This window comes from Canis lupus, chromosome 1, assembly GCF_048164855.1.
Source record: "Canis lupus baileyi chromosome 1, mCanLup2.hap1, whole genome shotgun sequence".
NCBI classification, from domain to species: Eukaryota; Metazoa; Chordata; class Mammalia; order Carnivora; family Canidae; genus Canis; species Canis lupus.
Genome location: NC_132838.1, coordinates 54,366,808 through 54,389,711, shown reverse-complemented (window position 1 = coordinate 54,389,711; position 22,904 = coordinate 54,366,808). Strand labels below are relative to the sequence as shown.

General features: G+C 37.0%; 1 protein-coding gene across 3 annotated transcripts in view; it reads left to right on the top strand.

Moving 5' to 3' along the window:
* Positions 1–22,904, top strand: part of PDE10A (phosphodiesterase 10A) — a 590,195-nt gene that overhangs the window by 548,628 nt on the left and 18,663 nt on the right. For all 3 annotated transcript variants that reach the window (XM_072830420.1, XM_072830410.1, XM_072830401.1), the window contains one exon: positions 7,270–7,442. In XM_072830420.1, coding sequence (XP_072686521.1) covers positions 7,270–7,442 — 173 coding nt within the window. The remainder of the gene's footprint in view (positions 1–7,269; positions 7,443–22,904) is intronic.

Genomic DNA, 22,904 nt, shown 5'->3' with positions numbered 1-22,904 from the left:
CCGGGGCTGCCCTGTGCCTATTGTTTTATATCTCCTTTGGTGGTGGCCTCCATGACCAAACTACCACAGGGGGGTGACCTGAGAGTCATCGTTCTGCACCCGCACCCCCACATCCTGTTGCCAGGGCCTGCCAATTTTATATTTTATCAAAACGACTCCAAATTTGACCAATTTAAGGTGATATTCTAGAGTAATAGTAATAGAGTAATAATAAAAATTCCAACTTCCAGTCACTAAAATAAGGGACAAGATAATATATTGTTGTAGCATATGGATACCTCTGGTGTCTCTGTTTATCTTCATTGTTCACCATTATGAAGGGGTTTGCCTGTTGCTATCCTGATCTCTGCAGATCTTTATCACTCTGGCTACAAGATGATTGTGGATCTGGAACTGTGGCAGCATGGCCCAATAGAAGATAAATAATTTGGTATATAATGGTTGGAGATAGCTGTCCATCAGGCCTTCCCAAGGCTCTGTGTGTCTGTGTGAGTTTGTCAGTTTTGTTAACCTCCTGCTGGCTGGGTGTGGCTGCCACTATTACTTACTGGATAATCTGGGCAACTAGAGGGAGCACCATCACACCCCTGGCTGACCCCAGCAACATCAACAAACAGAGAATAGAAAATATATTTAAAAAGCTAATCTCAATCTAACGCACAAACACATAACTTCACAGAAAGGCAGGAGGAGTCTTTGTTCCTGGCTCGTCTTCACTTTTGTCATTGAGAAGGATCTGGTGGGCAGTGGGAGGAGGTTAGGTCATGGATAAAGTAAGAGAAGTAGTCTTACTTATTATCTGCTTTCTTATTTTTGCTACACTGCCCATTACCTCTTAACATCAGGGTATCAGGACTGGTTTCCTGGGGATTGGGGTTCTAGGCTGTCTATAGGTCACATTGGGCATTCCAGACAGGAAACTTCTACTACATGCTGGACTGGCCCTCCTACAGCCTATGTGAGTCACCAATGGCCTCGCTTTTTGACATCCCGCATTCAACCTTCATCATCTGTTATCTACCCTTTTTTCCCTCATTGACCACCATTTCTCCAGGCTCAAGTCCATCATCCACGTTTCTCAAACCCATCACCCAGGTACATGTCTAAACATGTTATTCTCCTTTTTAAAAGTCAGTGGGTTTTGTGGTGTCAAGAATAAATTGTTTCTTTTTTTCTTAAGATTGTATTTATTTATTTGAGAGACAGAGAGAGAAGCACAAGCAGGGGGAGGGACAGAGAGGGAGAAGTAGATTCCCCACTGAGCATGGAGGCTGATGGCAGGACTCAATCCCAGGACCCTAAGATCATGACCTGAGCTAAAGGCAGACACTTAACTGAGCCATCCCAGGTGCCCCAATAAATTCCAGTTGTAAAGTGAATAGTCTTTAGTGAATGGCGCCTGGGTATTCTAGGACTGTTGTATGTTGTATTTCTTAGCTGCAGACTGTTTCTTGCTTCTGTGTCACTGCCTGGATCCTTCCTACTTGTAATACTCCCACTGCCTTTGGGCCAACTTCTTATTGTCAAGGTTCAGCTCAGGTATTACCTCCTCCAGTGGAATTACTTTATGACTTCTCCCACACAGCTGGGTCACTGCCATGTGCCCCATTACATGGCCCCTGAGCCCGCAAACAGACATGTATCTTAGTTTCTCTCACATTGTATTGAAATGTTCTATTGGTGAGTTTACCTTGCCCCTACTCCGCATTATAAGCCCAATGCGGGCCCATTATAAGCCCATTATAAGCCTGCATTATTCATCCCTGTCCCTGCCCACCCATCACCAGGTCTCTTGAGGTGGCTGCTTGGTGGTCATGGGAAAGTACCAAATGTGGATGCAAAAGAGTTCAGGAGAGGCAAAACAGTGAGTACAGAGTTTGGAGACGGGAAACTGCCAAGTTTTATTTAAGGGAGAGTGAGTGAGTCTCCTTACAACAAAGAGTTTAGGTGGCTTGATACTGAAACAAAAAGTAGAATGCCTCCAAGTAAGGAGACTATTTTGTGTGACCAGTGACATCCAAGAAAACAAGTAAGCTTTGTTTCCTTACCCAAAGCTCTCCCACACATTTTAGTAATTGTGGTAGAACCATTAGTGCTAGAATATTAAATCCACTTATTCTCTCTTAATGAGATGTCAATGATTATTTTGAATATCAAAGCCACCCTTTTCTGTATGTTTGCCTTCTGTGAATATTCCATGTCAAGTACTCAAAGTCAAAATTTTAAAAAAGACCAATTAGGAATAATCTTTCTTGTTATTAAGAAAATGTTCTTGGGGTGCCTGGGTGGCTCAGTCAGTTAAACATTTGCCTTTGGCTCAGGTCATGATCCCAGGGTCCCAGAAGAGAATCCCACATCAGGCTCCTTGCTTGGTGGGGAGCCTACTTCTCCCTCTCTCTCTGCTGTTCCCCTTGCTTATACTCTCTCTCTCCCTCTATCTCTCTAATATTAAAAAAAAAATCTTTTTTTAAAAAAGAAAATTTTCTCAATATTCCATTAATCTTGAATTGTCTAGATTCTGAAATATGTTTACATGTTAAGAAAATTATCTTTATACCCAGCATTTTGGAATCCTGTAACATTTTCATTACTTCCTATAGTTGCTAACAAGCAATTCTTCCAATCTGTCTGTACTAAGTAGAATTTACTGCAAAGTTATCATACTTCTCTCCAACACTGCCTTTACTAATAAGTTAAAAGTTATCACACAGAGGCTAGCTTCAACCTGTCACTTTCTGTAGATGTATTCTGAGTGGATAAAAGTGATCTTTGGCTACCAAATTTTTTTCTAGGCATATATGTTTGTTTGATTTTCCTTTCTGTCCCTTTGCTCTGGCTGCAGTTAAACTGGTAGATTTTGTTCTCTTCATCACAGTCATCGTCATAGTAATCACTTCATCATTTATTAGGTGCTCATTATAAACACTATATACTTAATACTTACTATAAATAAATAAATCAGAAACCTAAGAATTTTGCACGTATTAACACATTGATTTTTATAACATTCTATGAGATAGGTATCACAGTTTATTTCCATTTTACAAATAAGAGGAATGTGCATCAAAGAGGTTAAATAACTTGTCCTTTGTCATACAGCTAGTAAGTGAACAGGATTAAAAGCTAGAATTGTTTGACTCCAAATCCTAAGTTCTTAATTACAGTACTACTATGCTTCCTATCCTGTGGTTGATGAAGTAGGTGATTAAGTATCAGAATAAATATCCAGCTGTTGCCATTGTGAATGCTCGATGCAGTTGACTTTTGTCATGTCAGACCCCCTGAATGATTCAGCCCATGCCTATGGCTTCCTGTGGTGGTGACTTAAACCCACCCGGTGGGCTTGGGCTGGTTGGCATACAGGTATTAAAATCTGAGCCCCAGGGCCTTTCCTTAAGAATCTCTTTCATAGAACTAAGCAGCATGGGGCTTTGAGGAGAATTCTTTATGATTAATAATAATATTTTAAAAGCTTGCTGAGGAAAGATGGATCAGCGTGTCTTTCTGCTTTGGTTCTAACCAAACCCACACTGTTGCTAGAGTGATTGTCGTAGGACAGGCCTCTCCTGTCCTGACCCTTCTTGTCGCCTTCCGGTGATCATTTCAGTTCTGACACAAGGCCTTTGTTTGAACTCTTACTATTTGTCACCATTTTTTCACGCAGACGATGTGCTTGAGCCATATTGAAATTGTGTGGCTCCCACGGAACACGTGTGGTCTCCTGCTGTTCCGTGCAGGCTTGTGGCCCCTCGTTGTCTGCAGAATCCGTGTCCCTGCCCGAGGTCTTCTCCATCATGGAGACTGCTCCATCCATTTTATTGCGTGCTTATACGCGTCTCTCCCATTAAGCTGTGAACCCTTCACAGAATGAACTCATGTTGTTTGGGCCCATGGGCAGAGTAGCTGCTGTCCCGTGAACATCCTTACACAAAGTGAAGCCTTGCAGACGAAGTATCTGCCAAATCAGTAAAGACCTCTTTTCTTCATCTTGTGATGGGAAGAACAGAGGCAGTGCAGTCAATGGCTAGAAATCTGTGGGGTCACCCTGTTGAGAGTCGGAGGGATTGAAAGATGACCCACCCAGGGAATGGGTCACCAGGGGGCTTCCAGCACATAGCTGATTCCAGCATTGCCCATGCTCTCTAGTAGCTCATAGACCTCAGCTGCTTAGAGCACCTGCAACAGAGCCCACTCATGCTCTCACAGGCCTGAGGACTGACTATATGCAGTTCATCCATCTTTGGATTTTAGACAAATTTCCCAATATAAAATGCGTGATTGATACAAAATGGGATGAACTGCCTTAAATTCATATAAACTTTACACAGTACAACCTGGGACATTAACTATAATAAACTCACCAGTTGGTATATAAAAGGTATTATTTTATGAGGTTTTAATGTTAACTAATGTGAAATTGGAGCTTTTAAAAGATTTAAAGCTATTTATCTGCTCTGTTTGGTTGCTGTATCTCCCTTATTTTCTTTTCCTTTGGTAGGAGCAAAGTGCTGAAAAATATGTACTTGATCCTCTTAAAGGTATACAGTTCATGTATTTGTTACCTTTGCTCTTGCAGAATATTGAAGGAAGCAGTAAAAGGGTTCTGGTTACAACTTTCCCTTACAAAGGACCTCTGCTAAACTTTTCCACCTAGTTTCCTTTCATATCAAAAAGTCCCTGAAACCAATATTGCATGTTAACTAGCTAGAATTTAGATAAAAATTTTTTTTAAAAAGAAAAGCAATGAAAGAAATAATAAATCTGAAGTAGCCAACAATATACAGATCCTTTAAAATCATCTGCATTTGCGATAGATCATGGATACTTTTGAGATGTCCTTAAGGATGACACACTCAGCAAACATATTTTTATAATATGTGTGTGTTAAATATATATGTGTGTGTATGTGTGCGTATATATATAGTTGCAGTGAGTTTGTAACTCTATGGTCCCGGAGATAAATTCTAGAACCCAGGCTAAGAAGTCCCTATTTTAGAGGGATTAAAGAAAAATTCTCAACAGTATTATAGAATATTTTTATACACTACAATTTAATGGTTTATTGGTAATAAAGCACATAAATATTTTTCACATGTGATTGCTCTTTTGACAGCCTGCCAATAGTAGATGTGTGCATGAGAACCAACCATGCATACCAGTGTGAAACGTGTTTACGCTTTGGGAGCGTAGGTGACAAGGCATTAAGTATTGAAACGGAAACTGCTACTTTTCCTTGAGTTAGGATGAAATGAAAGCAAAGCAGATTTCATAGCAGGAGTCAGAGAAAAAAGTTCTTTTCTTTTAACTTCCTGCTCTAAAATTTTTGGAAGTTTGAGTTCAACCACCTTCCCAGAGCTTGAATCTCTTCCCCCTGTCCCCTCAGTGACTAAGCAGCCTGGGTTCAGCCTTCCACCCACAACATTTCCTACATCATCCCCGTGGTAACTGAACTTCAGGGGTTTCTTCCTCATGTTGACCTGAAGTCGGCCATCACGTCTACCCTTTGGCTGTCGTATTCATGAAGGCTGCTTCAAGTGAGATTGTGTTACTAAAAATGACCAAAATGACCAGTTTATCTAAGCACTGCAATTACTCTTCAGGCAAAGAAAAATCCTGTTGATGATTCAACAAATAACTTCATTTCAATTAGATTCCAAAGAGTTCTTCAGAGAGTTCTTTAAATTTTATAATTTGAAAGTGAAATCATGTCTTTGAAAATGTTTTGTGAATTTCAAGCATCCTATAAATGTAAGTCCTTCCTATTATTACTGTCAGAAAAATAACCAACCCCATTTGCTGCATTTATCATAGGATAATTTAAATATTTATAAAAGCTAAAAACTAGGTAATAATGATTCTGATTGAAAAAAATCGTGCACATACAGCCTTATTTCAGGGTAATAGGAAGGAGGCCACGTCTTAGTGAGATGTCTGATTTTGTAAAAAAAAAGTATACTTTAATAATTTCAAGTTTTTAATGTATTTTATCAGCCGATAAGTATAGCTTAGAGCAAGTGAAAGCAATCAGTTACAGTAGGACTATGTTGTCTAATAATGAATAATTTAACAATAATTGATGAGCCCACAAATTGAATGCATCCTTATTATTTCAGTCTTTTTGTTTGAAAAAAAACAACCCATTTTTAATCTCAATTACAAATAAAGACTTAAGATTCTCAGAGGAAAAAGTGTTTTTTTTTTAATATTTTATTTATTTATTCATGACAGACAGAGGCAGAGACACAGGCAGAGGGAGAAGCAGGCTTCACGCAGGGAGCCAGACATGGGACTCGATCCTGGGTCTCCAGGATCAGGCCCTGGGCCAAAGGTGGTGCAAAACCGCTGAGCCATCCAGGCTGCCCATGGAAAAAGTTATTCTAGAAAATTCTTAACAGATTCATATGCAAAAGAATAATGCTGAGGTACTAGAGTGCAAATGCCCAGTGTGTAGTCTTGTCCAGGGTTTAGTTTGCTGTTCTCCCTCCTGTGACCACAGTGGAAGAGGGGGTGTTTTCACCTCAGCAATTTGTGTTTTACATAAAAGGATTGTTAACCCGTTGGGAGAAATTTTAATATGCCTGACTAAACTTCATTTTGAGATTATGGAACCGTTTCTTCAAGGATATGGAGGAAGTAGGTTACTATTTGTTAGATGTGCTGAAGTGGACAAAGATATACATGATTTATAACCCATTAGTTTCCATCTAATATAAAAATTACTAAAGTTTTAAGTTAGTTTACGAAGAAATGTTTTAAAGGGCACCTTGGTGGCTCAGTGGTTGAGCGTCTGCCTTTGGCTCGGGTAGTGATCCTGGGGTTCTGGGATCGAGTCCCGCATCAGGCTCCCCACAGTGAGCCTGCTTCTCCCTCTGCCTATATCTCTGCCTCTCTTTGTGTGTCTCTCATGAATAAATAAATAAAATCCTTAGAAGAAGAAATGTCTTAAATATTTTACATTTTCTAGTCATTTAATAGCTTACTAGAAATATCCAAAAACTAGATCTATATTTAAATAACTCGGATTTTTTGGTAGCAAATGATGTTACTGTAGGAAATAGATCCTTTACATGGTAACATAATTGTTGTAGCTTAAGGCAAAACCACATTAATTTCCATTAATCATTACAAACTATCCTTTTGTTCCCCCCAAACTTGTCATTTGTGTGCCGAATGCCATTGACTGACTGTATTGTTTCAAGTACCTGCAAATGTCATAAGATTAGAGCTTGTGCTTGTTATTGGTGGTGTTTATTTGTGTTTTTTCCGTAGTTGGAAGGGCACAATATCTTCTCCACCCTGAGCTCCAGTGAATATGAACAGGTGCTTGAGATCATCCGCAAAGCCATCATTGCCACAGACCTTGCTTTATACTTTGGAAACAGGAAACAGTTGGAAGAGATGTACCAGACCGGATCGCTAAACCTTAATAATCAATCACATAGGTAAAAATAATTTTTAAAAGTTTAGAAGCATAGGAACTATTATCTGAAATAAACTTAAAAACAGAAATATAATTTAGCATAAATTTATATTTGAAGGAAGAAATGTAAAAATCTTTATATGTTTTCTTTTTGTTTTACATGCACTTTATATTTACTTTGCATGTTTCCTTATTTGACAGAATTACTGAGTGTGAATTGTGGGGATAATTAAAATATATGAATTGCAACTTAAACTGCTCACACAGGAATGGATACTTTTAAAGAGAAGTCATCTTGCAAGAGGTCTCTCCTTGAATTCATTTCAGTCCAGGGTTTAGTCATTGGCTTCACAGACTCAAAAGGAAATGAAAATGGATTCATTTTTCAGAATCCGGATCTTATTGATCGGGTTAATGTGATTGGTGGATAAAACTGGAATTCCTTCTTATTCATCTAACATAATTTTAGTTATAAACATCAGAGTACTGGGATTTAGGAAACTAAGTGACAAAAGTTTGTTTCATGAACATGGAGTCAGAACAAAGAGAATTAGATTACTTAAAATGTTCTAACGTATCAGGCTAAATTTATCTGGTTTATTTTTTCTGGGAAGGCATGTCTTACCTAATGGATTCAGAAATATATCAGGTGTGTTCATGGTGAACCTGTCCACCATCTGTATAGTAGATCTCTGTCTACTGGCTAACCTGCCTCTTCCTCTTGTCAGTTTGTAGGTATGACCACCACCTTTTCCTGCTAGGACTCTCCCTTTGTGGTTTCCATGTCTGATCAAGTCCATCTTAAGGGATGCCATCTTTACCTTGAGATTTGTGAACACTTGTTTACTGGTCTCTGCTAGTCCTGCTGGACTTGGGTCTATATTCTCTTTGTTCAGGTGCTGTCCATTCTTCCTCTGTGCACCTTCAGTATTGATCATAACATTTCTTTCTTTTTTTTAATTTACCTATGTAGCTGCCTTTTTTTTAAATAAATTTATTTTTTATTGGTGTTCAATTAACCAACATACAGAATAACACCCCAGTGCTCATACAATGGAATATTACTCAGCCATTAGAAACAACAAATGCCCACCATTTGCTTCAACGTGGATGGAACTAGAGGGTATTATGCTGAGTGAAGTAAGTCAATCGGAGAAGGACAAGCATAACATTTCTTTTTTAGAAGAGTTTGCTTTAAAGCTTTTAGAAGCAATTCACTCAGGTACCACAAACACGAAATATGAGGTTTACAAATGACTACAGATATGCAATAAAGTTTACCTCTTCAAGAATATCATATACATGTAGTAAAATGATATCCATTCCTTTGATTAAGCCGTCGTTGTTTGTGATTCAGTTTGCATTCAAACAGGCAGGTCCAGATTTTGCAGAGCCTGAAATTTAGACAATTTCGGGAACCCTGTTTAAGGAAAAAAGAGATACCTTATTTTCACCTAGGGCAGTCTGAACACATTGCCAGGGCCCTCCCAGGACCATGGAAGGGGTCAGTGTCATTATGGGCCACAGAGGTTCTTCCCAGCACATCTTCCTCTGCTTGCAACAGGTTTTGTGTGTAGCTCTTGTAAAAACAGGTGTTTGTTTACAGTTCTCTTTCTAATGGTGGTTTATAAGATTAGGAAAATAGACCCTGGATGAAAGTAGCCTTTGGTTTGCTGAAACTCATACACATACATTTTTTTAGGTTATAAGTAAGAGTCATGTAACTAGTATCAAGTTTCTTTCATATATTTTTAGCAAAATGGTTACAATAATATTTTAAAATAGAAAGTTTAAAATCTAATTACAAATAGTATATTTGGTGCTTAATGCATATGTGTGTGTGTTAATGGTGTATACTGTCTACCTATGGATGATTAAATTTTGGACAGTTAATTTTAAAGGTAATGCATGTTTGTCTTAACAATTCAAAGAGTGCAGAAGAGTATATAAGAAGAATATTATGTTTTTCTGCATTCCATGCCAGCAATCTAATTGGTATTAAAATCATCCCATGTACTTTTCTGTGTTTATCCAAAGCTCTGTGTTGGGGTGTGTGTGTCTGTCTGTACACTATGTCTACACAAACATACTGTCCTCTGTTTTTTATTAATAAAAATGTGATTATACACGATGCATTCCCTTTTTTGAGGAGTTACATAACACCTTGTAGAATGGGGTACAACAATATAAAGGCTTATTAAAAGTTTCCCCATACTGGTGGTCAGATATTTCTAGAATTTTGCAGTGTAAATAATGCTGCAATAAACTTGCTTATTTAGTCTTACCTGTTGACCTATTGGTCCTTTAAAAATAGATACTCCTCCTAACATGTGAGTGAAAATTGTTGCTCATTAAATGTGCCATTTTCTGATAGCTCTCTGTATTACAGATTGCTTCATGTTTGTTGGCCATTTATTATTCCTACTTCTATGTATATGTCTGTTCAGAGCTTTTGTATATTTTTTGTTGAATTGTTTACTTTTTATGATAAATAAGTGTACATTATATATTTTGTTAAGGGTGCTAGGAGTTTCTCTGTTATATGTTACAAATATTTTCTCTAGGCTATTTTCAAAAAATTTATTCAGATTTTCTTTTGACTATAAAGAAATTTAATTTCATGAGGTCAAATCTCCCATTTGTTTTTATCAAATCTGTTTTCCTGTCTTGTGTAAGACAACCTCCCCTGTCCTCACAGTAATATATATAGTACTTAGTTAATAGTTTTGTATATTTTTATAGTTTTGATTCTCATAGTTAGATCTTAGTTCTTCTGGAGTTATGTCTTTTATTTATAACTGGTGAGTTGAATCAATATTATTTAATTAATAGTCTCTTTTTTCCATTGATTGAAGTTTTCATCTAAACTTGGATAATTGTTTCGATTTCTTAAGCCATTTAAATACCAATTACCTAATCTTCCACTATGTTCATACTGTTTTGATTACTGAAACTATGTTGAAACTTATACATACCTAGTAAGATCATCTTCATCTTTCAATTACCTTCTAAAATTTTTATGGAAACTGTTACTTAATAAATACATTTTTAAATATTTTTATTAAAAACTATTTCAAACTTATAAAAAAGTAGAAATTATATTGAGATATACAATTTATACCCACTACCTGCATTCAAGAATTGTTAACATTTTACCATATATTTCAACCTTTCTTTTTTCGATGTGCCCTTTGAATGTAAATTATAGACATCATGACTTTTATCTCCTTCATCATGAATACTTAAAAAGAAATATTCTGCTATCAGTTCAAAATACCCACATTGGCTTTTCATTGCAGCTGTGTTTATTTCTTCACTTGAAAATGGAAGTAGATTGTCTTCAAAGACACTGGCATGAGTCTTTAATCCTTTTTTGTTTGTTTGTTTAATATATTGGAGTTCAATTTGCCAATATATAGCATAGCACCCAGTGCTCATCCCATCAAGTGCCCCCATTAGTGCCCGTCACCCAGTCACCCCTACCTCCCGCCCACCTCCCTCTCCACCACCCCTTGTTCGTTTCCCAGAGTTAGGAGTCTCTCATGTTCTGTCTCCTTCTCTGATATTTCCCACTCATTTTCTCTCCTTTCCCCTTTATTCCCTGTCACTATTTTTTATATTCCCCAAATGAATGAGACCATATAATGTTTGTCCTTCTCCGATTGACTTATTTCATGAGTCTTTAATCCTGACAACACTTTATAGCTTGTCTACACAGGTCTTATCTCTTGGTAAAACTATATGGTTGTTTTACAGATTTAATCACTTGTGAATATATTTTTCCCCCATTTTTAACTGGAAATACAGCTTCCAGTATAAATAAAGTTATGAATTTCTATATATTTCTCTGTTTTGCTTCATGTGTTTAGAAACTTTATTAAATGCTTACACATTTATATTTGTTATGTCTTCTCTATGATTTACCCTCTGGTCAATGTGGAGTTAATTCTCTTTTATTGTCTGTATTACTTCTTGCTGTAGAGTTTTCTGTGTTAAGAGGCACACCAGCTTCTTTATGCTTACTTGTGACATGTCACATTTTTTCCAGTTCTTTATTGTCATCCTATCTGTGACTTTATATTTAGAGTGGGTCTTGTTACCTGCAAGTGCTTGAGACCCAAAATCACTAACTTCCTAACGGACTGTTTGTTCTGTTTGCATTATTGTTTCTATATTTGTGGTTGTCTCATTATCTGACTTGTGTTCTCTTTAACTGCTTGTTCTTTGTGTCTCCTTTCCTGCCTTCATCTGAGTTAATTGAATGTTTCCTTCAGCACTTCTTTCTTTTCTTTTTTTTTTTTTATCAGCACTTCTTTCTGTATCTTTTACGGGCTTTCACTGTTACACCTCTCTATATTTTAGGTGGTTCCTCTCCAGTTTACAGTCTCCATTTTTATCAGTTGCTTTGAATTAATATCATGCCATTTCCATACAATGTAAAAAACTTGAAAAAACAATCCACTTATATACCCCCTTTTGTCTCTATGCTTTGTTAAGTATGATACCGATATATTTGTTTTGTATCCCACGTAGGTTGCTAATATTTTAAATGAAAGAGTCAGTTGATTACTAAAGAATTTTTTAAAAGAAAGAAAAATCACATGTCCTATTTCCCCACATATATACCATTTCCGGTGATTCATATTTATTCAGGCAATTCCAAATTTCTATCTAGTGGTATTATCTTACCCTAGTCTAAAGAACTTCCTTTAACATTTCTTACAGTGTGTTGACAGCACTTTCCTCCAGCCTTTGTTTATCTGAAAATGCCTTTATTTGGGCTTCACTTTTCAGATATTTTTGCTGGATTTGCAATTCTAAGTTGATAGATTTTCTTTTGAAAATGTTCAGTGGCCTCCTGGCCTTCATCTTTCTTTTTTTCCTGATAAGAAGTTAGTGGCCATTCTTATTTTTATTCTTCTATATATAACATGTCTTTGTATTCTGGCTACTCTTAAGGTTTTGTCTGTATCTTTTGGTTTTTAGCACTTTGTAATGTTCCTAAGTGTGGTCTTCTGGCACTTGACCCTGCTTGAGGTCCTTCCTCTGAGGTTTTGGGGACTCTTGGCTGCTGATTTCAGCAAAATATAGAAAAATTTCCACATTATTTTTCTTCAAATATGTTTTTCTGTCTCACTTGTCCCTTTTCTTCCATAGCTCCAATTATATGTGTGATAGATCACGTAATGCCATCTTATGGGCTAGGGAAGCTCCGAATTGTTTTTTCAGTCTTCTCCTTCCGTGTACCTCAGTTTGGGTAATTGGCTGTACTGTGCCTTTGATTCCACTGATCCTTCCCAGAATCCTTCCCAGTTTGTTATTAACTCCATCAAGTGGTGTATTTTAAGTAGTGTGTTTTCCAGTTCCGAGATTTATTTTTGGTTCATTTTTGTAGCATTTTTGTCTCAAAATTCCCCATCACTTTGGTCTTTGTATTCAGATATATATTTTTTTTTCTGAAGATTCTTTGACACATCAGTAATTCAAAAATCCTTGTCTGCATCTCCACTGAGTTTTCTATGAATCTATTTAGTTGACTATTTTTTCCCTGAATTATGGAGTACCTTTTTCTATTTATTTTATTTATGTACTACATTGTGGATAAATATACTGTGTCATCTTTCTGGAATCTGGTATCTTTCTCTAAAAATAATTGATTTTTTTTCTAGTAGCTGATTAAATTTCTCATGGATAACCCTACACTTATGGATATGTGCCTTTAAGCATTTTTAGCATGGTTCTGTTTCTGTTTTGACCTTGGTCTTTGGGTCACCAAAGATTTGAGGGGAATATGAATAAGATTTGGGGACCTCTATCTATGGCTGTCTCATGGTTTCACGTGTGAATTCTATCTACACTTATAGAGGAAATAATATCAATCTTATACAAAATATTTCTGAAAATAGGAATAGGAAGCATTTACTGCCTTATTTTATGAAGGCTGCAGAATCCTGATGCCAGCACCTGACAGACACATTACAAAAGTAGTAAAGATCAATCAATATTCCTCATGGACATAGATGCAAAATTTATAACAAAGTATAACAAATTTAGTCACATATAAAATAATAATAAAGTATAACAAGTGGATTTTATCTCAGGAATAGCATTTACTAATTAATATAATTCACAGGAATAGAATACAGAAGAAACACTACGTGATCATTTCAAAAGATGCAGAAAAAGCATTTGACAAAAACCCCTGTTGATGGAGGGAAATATCTGAGCAAACTAGGAATATAATACTTTTTTAATGTCTTAAAGAGCATCTTTGAAAACACTATATAGCCACTGTGATGATAGGTGATGTATTAAGGACTTTCCCTCCAAGTCTAGAAGCAAATGAAGGATGACCACTTCTAGTTTGCTTTGAGCTGGCACCTAGTCAGTGCATCACAGTGAGAAAGAAGTAAAAGGCATAAGAGTTGAAAGGAAAAAGGAAATCTGTCCTTATTTTTAAGTCACATACAATCTGATTTAAAAAAATCCTAAGGAATCTCCCAAAAAGTCTGCTAGACTTAAATAAGTGAATTTAGCAAGTTTACAAGATAGATGATCAGCCTTTTAAAAATTATTTATTTTCATATACGAATAGCTATCAATTGGAAATTGAAGTTAATAAAACCATTTTACATGCTGTGTCATTTTTTTAAATTGCATACTTAATAGATTTTACATGGTATATAAGTCTCTGTGCTAAAAATGCAAACCATTTCTGAAATAAAGAGTACTATACGAATAGAGTGATTTGTCATGATTATAAATTACAAGAAATCGGTATTGCTAAGATATCAGTTCTCTGCAAATAATGCTCCAAAAGTGTAATCCCACTTGAAACCTTAGCAGGCTTTTTTGTAGACTTTGACAAACTAACCTCAAATTTATATAGAAATACAAAAGATCTAAAATAGTCAAAACAGTTTTTCAAACAAAAGCCCAATTGGAAGACTTAACACTACCCAATTTCAAGGTTTACTATGAAGTACCAGTAATCAAGACAGTGTGTATGGTGTTAGGGTAGACAAATAAATTGGTGGAACAGATTACAGAAGACATGCTATATATAGCCTATTGATTTTTAACCAAAGTTTAAGAAAATTCAATGGAGGAATAGACAGTCTGTTCAACAAATGGCTCTTGAATTACTGAGGTTTTAGTTGGATGGTAGACTTAAATGTAAAAGCTAAAATAATAAAAATTTCTAGAATAAAACATAGGAGACAATCTTAATGACCTTGGGTAGGCAAAGATTCCTTAGCACACAAGAAGTACTAACCTTCAGAGATGTCAGTCAACGGCTACATCCTTTGAATTGTAAGATTAGTAAGGTCTGAGGATCTAATTATAGCACGGTGATTATATATGATACTATATTTTATTTTTGTAGTTTGCTAAGAGAGTAAATCTTAAGTGTTCTTATCATACACATACACACAAAGAAACTATATGAGCTGCTGGATGTGTTAATTTGATTGTGGTAGTCATTTCACAGTGTATACATGTATCAAGTCAACACATTGTATAACTTAAATATATACAACTCTTGTCAATCATACCTCAGTGAAGCTGGAAGAAACAAAATGAAAGACCTAACCTTCAAATGAACAAATGATAGATTGGACTTTATCACATTAAGAACTTGCAATCTTCAAAACCTTTAAGGAAGTGAAAAGCTACACTATGTAAGAAAAATGTTCTCTGTATTTAAGTCTTAGACAAAATAACAATTATTTGAAAGATTTATCTTATAAATTTTAAGTAAACATATGAATGACCTTAAAGGAGGTTAAATGTTAATATAAATGGTATAAAGTGAAATAAAAGTATGGAATGTCTCTCTGAAATGTGAGCATGTTGGATCAGAGGCTCCTGAGGGATTGGCCAGCGAGGAGTGAGAGAAGCAAGCAGAAGCACAGAGAAACCCAAAGTTCCATGACTACAGATTGTTACATGCCAAACCTGGGCCAAGTGGATATGAAGCAAAGAATGAGACAGCTACTTGCCCAATTGCTGCCAAGTGTTTCCAGTGTAATAGGAAGATTGACACATAATGAAATGGAAATGTTGTGGAGAGAAAAAGATTTGACTTCATCTGAGAAATGGAAATGTTGTAGAAAGGCCTATCCACATTTGCCCAGCTTAGTTCTGAACCTGAATATCCTCAAAATAAAATTGTGTTCTAGGAACTGTTATGGGCTAAATTGTGTCCCCTAAAAAATACCTGGATTGAAATCCTAATTCCCAGAATGTGACAGTACTTAGAGAGAGAGAGAGAGAGAGAGACTTCAAAGAGTAATTAGATAAAATGAGGCCATCCATGTAAGTGGGTCCTCATCCTGTATGACTGATACCTTTAGAAGAAGAAATTTAGATACAGACATGACAGATGGAAGACCATGTGAAGACACAGGGAGAAGATGACCAACTGCAAGTCAAGAAGAGAGGTCCAGAATAGACCCTTCCCTCATGGTCCTCAGTAGGAACCAACCTTGCTGACACCTTGAATCTTGGACATCTGGCCTCCAGAACTGTGAGACAATAAATTTCTATTGCTTAGGCCACCAAGTTTGTGGTACTTTGTTACAGCAACTCTATCAAACTAATACAGAGGCCTACATGATTTTTTTGTCTTTTGCAATCAAAATTGTCCAAGTTACCCAGGGGATAAGCAGACTTGACTTTGGGGAGGGAAGATCTGGCCACACTTCAGTGGGGCTTCCTGGGTAGGGCAGCCCCACTTTGTGCCTGTTGGGCCTCCTTTTGGCCAGCCAGGTAAATTAGCACAGACACCTGTTGTCCCTCTTGGATGGGGAGTGATTAGGTAAGAAGACATCTACCAGGTCATGGTTTCCTGATGTTCTAACTTGGATCCAGAATCACAGTCCTGCAGGGAGGACTTGGGGAGACAAAGCTCAGGAATCTCACCTTTCAGCTTCTTGGTAGGGGAGGGGTGGGGGTGGGATTGTGAGAGTCTCCTGTCATGACTCATGCGAGGTATCATAGAGAAGAGAAGTTAAGAGAGTAATAATGACCATACTGGAAAGCAGTTAAGCTCGTTCTCACAATAACATTACACAGGATCAAAAACTCTGCATGATTTGATCCTGTTTGTAATCAGAGTTGCCATGAACTAACACCCAAACCAATGGGACAGGGTGAGTTCAGTGTGACTCAAACTGGGCACATGTGGGCACATGGGTGGGAGCCTTTGGGCTTCACCAGAAAAGGCCCTCATCCTTCTGTTCCGTTCCTTGGAGCCCTTGAAATCCCATTGTTGTCTGCCTTTTCAGTGAGGATGTTATCACAGCTGGCCTGTGCCAATAAGAGAAGAGCAGGGGCCTTCAGCTAGCCAGACTCAGAGATTCTGCAAACGAGGCTCTCTGTGTCCTGGTAAGAAGAAACCAGCCGGGCTATTGGGAAGATGAAGAATGTGGAGACATGCCTAGAGCTGAATAATTTTCCATTCCCTGTGTTTCTAGGCTGGAGCAGATGCTTCTAGCAGCTGAAAGACTTGGACAGACAGCTCTAGGAAGTCCTAGAAAAGTGGGAGGAGGGGATACCAAGGAGAAGAACAAGCTCTGCCCTAGAGGACAGGACAGGAGATCAACTGGTGCCTTGTTTGGGTTGAGGCTTGGCCAGGGGCTTGTGCAGCACAGCAAGAGTCAACTGGGAGAAGGAGAACTCGTCGTCACCCTCAGTGCTCCGGGGCCAGGTGTTCAGTGCTTTCAGGCCCAGTGGTTAACATCAGCCTTTCCATCTGTATGCTAACCTTTACTAAGTACCGAGTGTTTACAAAGTGTAATGCCAGCAGCAGAGGAGAGCTTCAAGACAGTGACAGACTCTCCTCTGGTATCCCTGCGCAGGAGTATTATAAGTTTGTATTTTACATTTAGGTCTGTGATCCATTCTGAGTCAATTTTTAGTGAAGCGTTAAAGGTCTGTGTGTATAGATTCTTTTTTTTTTTTTTTTTTTTTTTGCATGGGGATGTCCTGTTGTTCCAGCACCCTTTGTTGAAAAGATGATCTTTGTTCCATTGTATTGCTTTTGCCTCTGTCACAGGTGATTCACCCCTGTATTTATGTGGGTCTATTTGGGGTGCTCTGTTCTGTTCCATTGATGTGTTTGTCCATTCTTTTTCCACCTCACTGTCTTGATTACTATAGCTTTATAGTAAATCTTGAAGTCAGGTAGTGTCCATCCTCCAACTTCATTCTCCTTCAATATTGTGTTTTGCCTCTCCCAAGTAAATAGCAATTGTTTTTAATTTCAGATTGCACTCCTTTGTTGCTGGTATATAGAAAATGACTGCCTTTGGTATGTTAACTTTGTATCCTGTGACCTTGCTGTAATTATTTATTTATTAGTTCCAGAAGCATTTTTATTGATTCTTTCAAATTTTCTATGACAGCCATGTGTGAACAGTTTTATTTCTTCTTTTCTAATCAGTACAGCATTTCTTTCTTTCTTTCCTTTTTTTTTTTTTTTGTCTTATCGCATTAGCAAGGACTTCCAGTACAGTATTGAAAAGGAGTGGTGAAAGAGAACACTCTTGCCTTGTTCCTGATCTTAATGGGAAAGCTTTGAGTTTCCCACCACGAAGTATAATGTTAGCTATAGGATTTTTGTAGATATTTATCAAGTTGACAAAGTTCCCCCATGCCTAGTTCACTGAAAGCTTTTGTCATGTGTGACTGTTGGAGTTTGTCAGATGCTTTTACTGCATCTACTGACAGGATAATGTGATTTTTCTTTTTGCTATGTTGATATATGATGGGTTACACTAATTGACTTTTGAGTACTGAACCTGACTTACATACCGGGGTACCTGGGATAAATCATAATTGGACATGTTGTATAATTCTTTTTATACAGCATTATATTAGATTTGCTAATATTTTGTTGAGGATTTTTGCATTTATGCTATGAGAGATATTAGGCTACAGTTTTCTTGTTAATGTCTTTGTGCAGTTTTGGTATCAGGGTAATGGTGGGCTCATGGAATGAGTTAGGAACTGTTTCCTCTACTTCTGTCCTCTAAAAGAGATTATAGAGAATTGGTATAATTTCTATCTTAAATATTTGGTAGGATTCACCCCCTGAACCCATCTGGGCCTGGTACTTTCTGTTTTGGAAGACTATTGTTGATTCAATTTCTTTAATAGATATAAGCCTATTTGAATTATCTATTTCTTTTTGTTTGTTTTGGCAGGTTGTATCATTCAAGAAATTGATCCATTTCATCCAGGTTATCAAACCTGTGGGTTTAAGGTTGCTGAGAGTATTCCTTCATTATCCCTTTAATGTCGTTGGGATCTGTTGTGACCTTCTCTCTCATATCTGATGCTAGTAATTTGTATCCTCTTTTTCCCTTGGTTTAGACTAGCTAGAGAAGCTTATTGTTTTTTGGTTTTTGTGTGTGTGTGTTTTTAAAGATTTATTTATTCATGGGAGATACAGAGAGAAAGTTAGGCAGAGACACAGGCAGAGGGAAAAGCAGGCTCCATGCAGGGAGCCTGATGTGGGACTTGATCCCGGGTCTCTAGGGTCATGCCCTGGGCCGAAGGCAGCGCTAAACCACTGAGCCACCTGGGCTGCCCTAGCTTATTGTTTGTATTGATCTTTTCAGAGAACCAGCTTCTGATTTGGTTGATTTTTTTCTATCAATTTTCTATTTTCAGGTACATTGATGTCTGCCCCAGAAATAATAATTCATATTATTTTTTTTCTCCTGCTTCATTTGGATTTAATTTGTTCTTCTTTTTATAGTTGCCTGAAATAGAAGCTTGGGTTTTTTTTTTTTAAGATTTTATTTATTCATGATAGAGATAGAGAGAGAGGAGAGAGAGAGAGAGGCAGAGACACAGGCAGAGGGAGAAGCAGGCTCCATGCCGGGAGCCCGATGTGGGACTCGATCCCAGGACTTCAGGATCGCACCCTGGGCCAAAGGCAGGTGCCAAACCGCTGAGCCATCCAGGGATCCCCAAAGCTTGGTTTTTTAATTTTATATCTTTATTCTTTGCTATTGTGTACGTTTAATGTTATTAATTTCCCTCTAAACACATCTTTCCCGGCATCCACAAGTTGTATTGTGTTTTCATTTTCATTTAGCCATAAATACTTTTAATTTTTTCTTGATTTCTTCTATGACTTGTGTTATTTGGAAGTGCTTTTGTTTAATCTCCAGGTATTTGGGGGATTCTCTGGCTATTTTTCTGTTATTGCTATCTAGTTAATTCCATTGTTATCTAAAAGCGTGTAGTATATAATTTCCATTCTTTTAAGTTTGTTATGGTATATTTTGTGGCCTAGAACATGGTCTGTCTTGTTGAATGTTACATGTGAGCTTGAAAAGAGTGTGTTTTCTACAGTTGTTAGATAAAATAGTCTACAGATGTCAACTATATACAATAGTTTGATGGACTTATTGAATTTAAACATGTCCTCACTGATTTTCTGCTGTCTGGATCTGCCATTTCTGATAGAAGGGTGTTGAAATCTCCAGCTATAATAATGGATTTATCTATTTCTCTTTGGCAGTTCTGTCTGCTTTTGCCTCACATACTTTAATGTTCTGTTGTTAGGCTTATATAAGTTGAGAATTGTTACATCTTCTTGGAAAACTGATCCCTTTATTATTATGAAATGGTCCTTTTTATTGCTGATAACTTTAGCTTTGAAGTCTCTTCTGTCTGAAATTAATATAGCTGTTCCCATTTTCTTGTGAACAGTGTTAGCCTGGTATCTTTCTCCACTCATTGACTTTTAATCTCTGTGTGTCTTTATATTTAAACTGAGTTTCTTGTAGACAACATATAGTTGAGTTGAGTCTTGTTGTTTGGTCCACTCGGATGACCTTTTTTAATTGGTGTATTTAGACCACTGACATTTGAAGTGATTATTGTTATAGTTGCACAATATATACCATATTCACTACTCTTTTCTCCTCTTCACAGTTATTCTTTGTTCCTATTTTGCCTTTTACTCTTTTTCCACCTTTTGTGGCTTATTTGATGATTTTATATGATTCCATTTTCTCTCCTTTCTTACCATATCATACTTTTTTTTAACTTTTTTTTTTTTAGTGGTTGCCCTAGAGTGAAAGATTTTTTTCAGATCCTAAAGCCAATAAGAATGTGAAATTTTGCTCAATACATTTAGATGTAAAGAAAACCAAAATAAAACAATGATATACCACTACATGTTCCACTAGAATGGCCAAAATTAAAAAGACCAACAATACCTAGGTGTTGGCAAGGATGTGGAGCTACTAAAATATTAACATACTCTGGTGGGAGGATAAACTATATACAACTGCTTTAGGTAGAATTTGGAAGTTTTTTATAAAGCTAAATATATGCTTACTTTGTGACTCCATTCTTAGGTTCCTCAAGAGAAATAAAAGCATATTGTTCACACAAAAACTCAGACACAAATGTTTCCCACAGTCTTATTCATAATACATCTAAACTGGAAGCACCTCAAATGTCCAATAACAGGTGCATGGATAGACAGTTTCTGGCATTTCCACAATGGAATTCTGTTCTATTCAGCAGTTTTAAAAATTAGGAACTGCTGACTCGTGAACAACATGGATGAATCACACGCATTTTGTTGAGTAAAATAATTTATATATTCTATAAGAAAACATTTTTATGAAGCGCTACTGTAGGCCAAATGAATTAACGGTGTTAGGGATTATGGTAGAAATCAGACTGGCATTTGTGGGGTCAGGGAAAGACCACTAGTTGGGAGAAGGACAGAAGGGGTTTCTGGGTGCTGGAGATGTTCCTTGTCTTCATCGATGTGGTGTTTTGGGACTGTAACATTGTCATACTCCTTGAACTTTATCCATCAAATGTATGCATTTCATTCTATATATATTTCACCTAAATTAAAGTATGAGAAACAAAAATATACAATCCAGAAATACGATCATGTGGTAAAATATGAACTATTTTTGCTTCAAGTGTTTTGTCCTTAAACAAGATGGATTTTGTGATTCTATCAGTTTTTAGATGAAATCATTTAAAAAGTAAATAGAATGGTCTTTAATTCACCAGATGAGATCAAATCTCCTTTCTAGGGGGATTAGGAGTTGGTGAGCTCATAGAAGCAGCCCACAGAATATGCATAGTGATGAGTAGGCTTTTCACCCCGTTTAGAATTAGTAACGTTTGAAATATTCCCACATTTGACGTGGGTTTGGTGGCCTTCCATGGGTCTCCTTATAAGGATTCTGTCTCAATGTACATAAAGAATTGCACAATTGGGGCCATTCTTCAAGATGGCAGGTGTAGTATGCAACCACAGTGGCTTCTCTGAAGGTTCAGAGCTGATCTCATGGCTGTTGTTGCAAGCCCTTCATCTCTCCATCTTGTAGAGCCTCTTATTATGCTCGAGTTAACACAGACATCATTTCCCTGTGACTAGATGTGTATTCTACCAGCCGTCCTTGTCATTAATGCGGGTTTGCTCCTGACACTCCCTAGACAGCATCACCTGGATCTGGACAGCTGTTTCTCCAGCAGAGCCTGCAGGTTGCAGATGTATTTCACTTCGATGCTGGAAATAGCTCAGTTGGGCACTCTACAGAAGGTATAGGTATCAACTCCAAATGTTGCTAGTTTTTATATCTCATTCCCAATTTTCTTGCTTGAGTAATTCCTGTTCAAAAAAACATGAGCAACTGCTCCCTTCCTTGATTCTGCTGCACGTTAGAATTGTTTTCCGAGGGGCAGGTGTCTACCTTGCCAGCTAGCCCATATTCATAGTAGCCAGGCACTCTGCAAACTGTTAAAAAGGATGCTTCTCCAAAGCTATTTTTTTCTCTATTAGTTAGTGGGTAGTCTATAAGCTAGTAATATATTTTTAAGTAAATGTTACTGTTTCTGCTATTTTACTGTTTACCTTTGCTTATCAGTATCTTTTTAAATTATGAGTTTTTTTATTATGAATTCTTGATCTCTTTCATACTTTTCATATGTCAATTTATCTGATATTGCTGAAATGTCTGTACTTAAAAATATGATAATATTAGGTGATAGTTTTTATAGATATCGATTATAACGACTCCACTAGATAGTTGGTAAACAACAGACAGTGGCTTCTCTCTTTACACCTAGAATTATAATACTAAAGCATGAAAAGATGACATTCATCTGAGGAAGTCAATGATGGACTTTGGCCAAGAGTGAAATCACCTAAAGTATAGAGAAGTGCATCCTTTATTTAAATTAAGAATCTCTGTCTACCTGCGGTAGTAAATGCATGAGGGCCTCATTCTGATAGGTATGCTTTATGTTTCATCTGAAGAGCTTGAAATGTAGGGAACTAAGTTCTAACATGAAATTGCTAATGTTCTAACTTGATTCAAAGTTACACACAGTAGCCCATGTTGCTGTGTAAGGGCTCTCAATTCTAGAACTAAGACAATGCATGACTTTGTTATGCAAATAAATTTTGAATTAGGATGATTTTTAATAG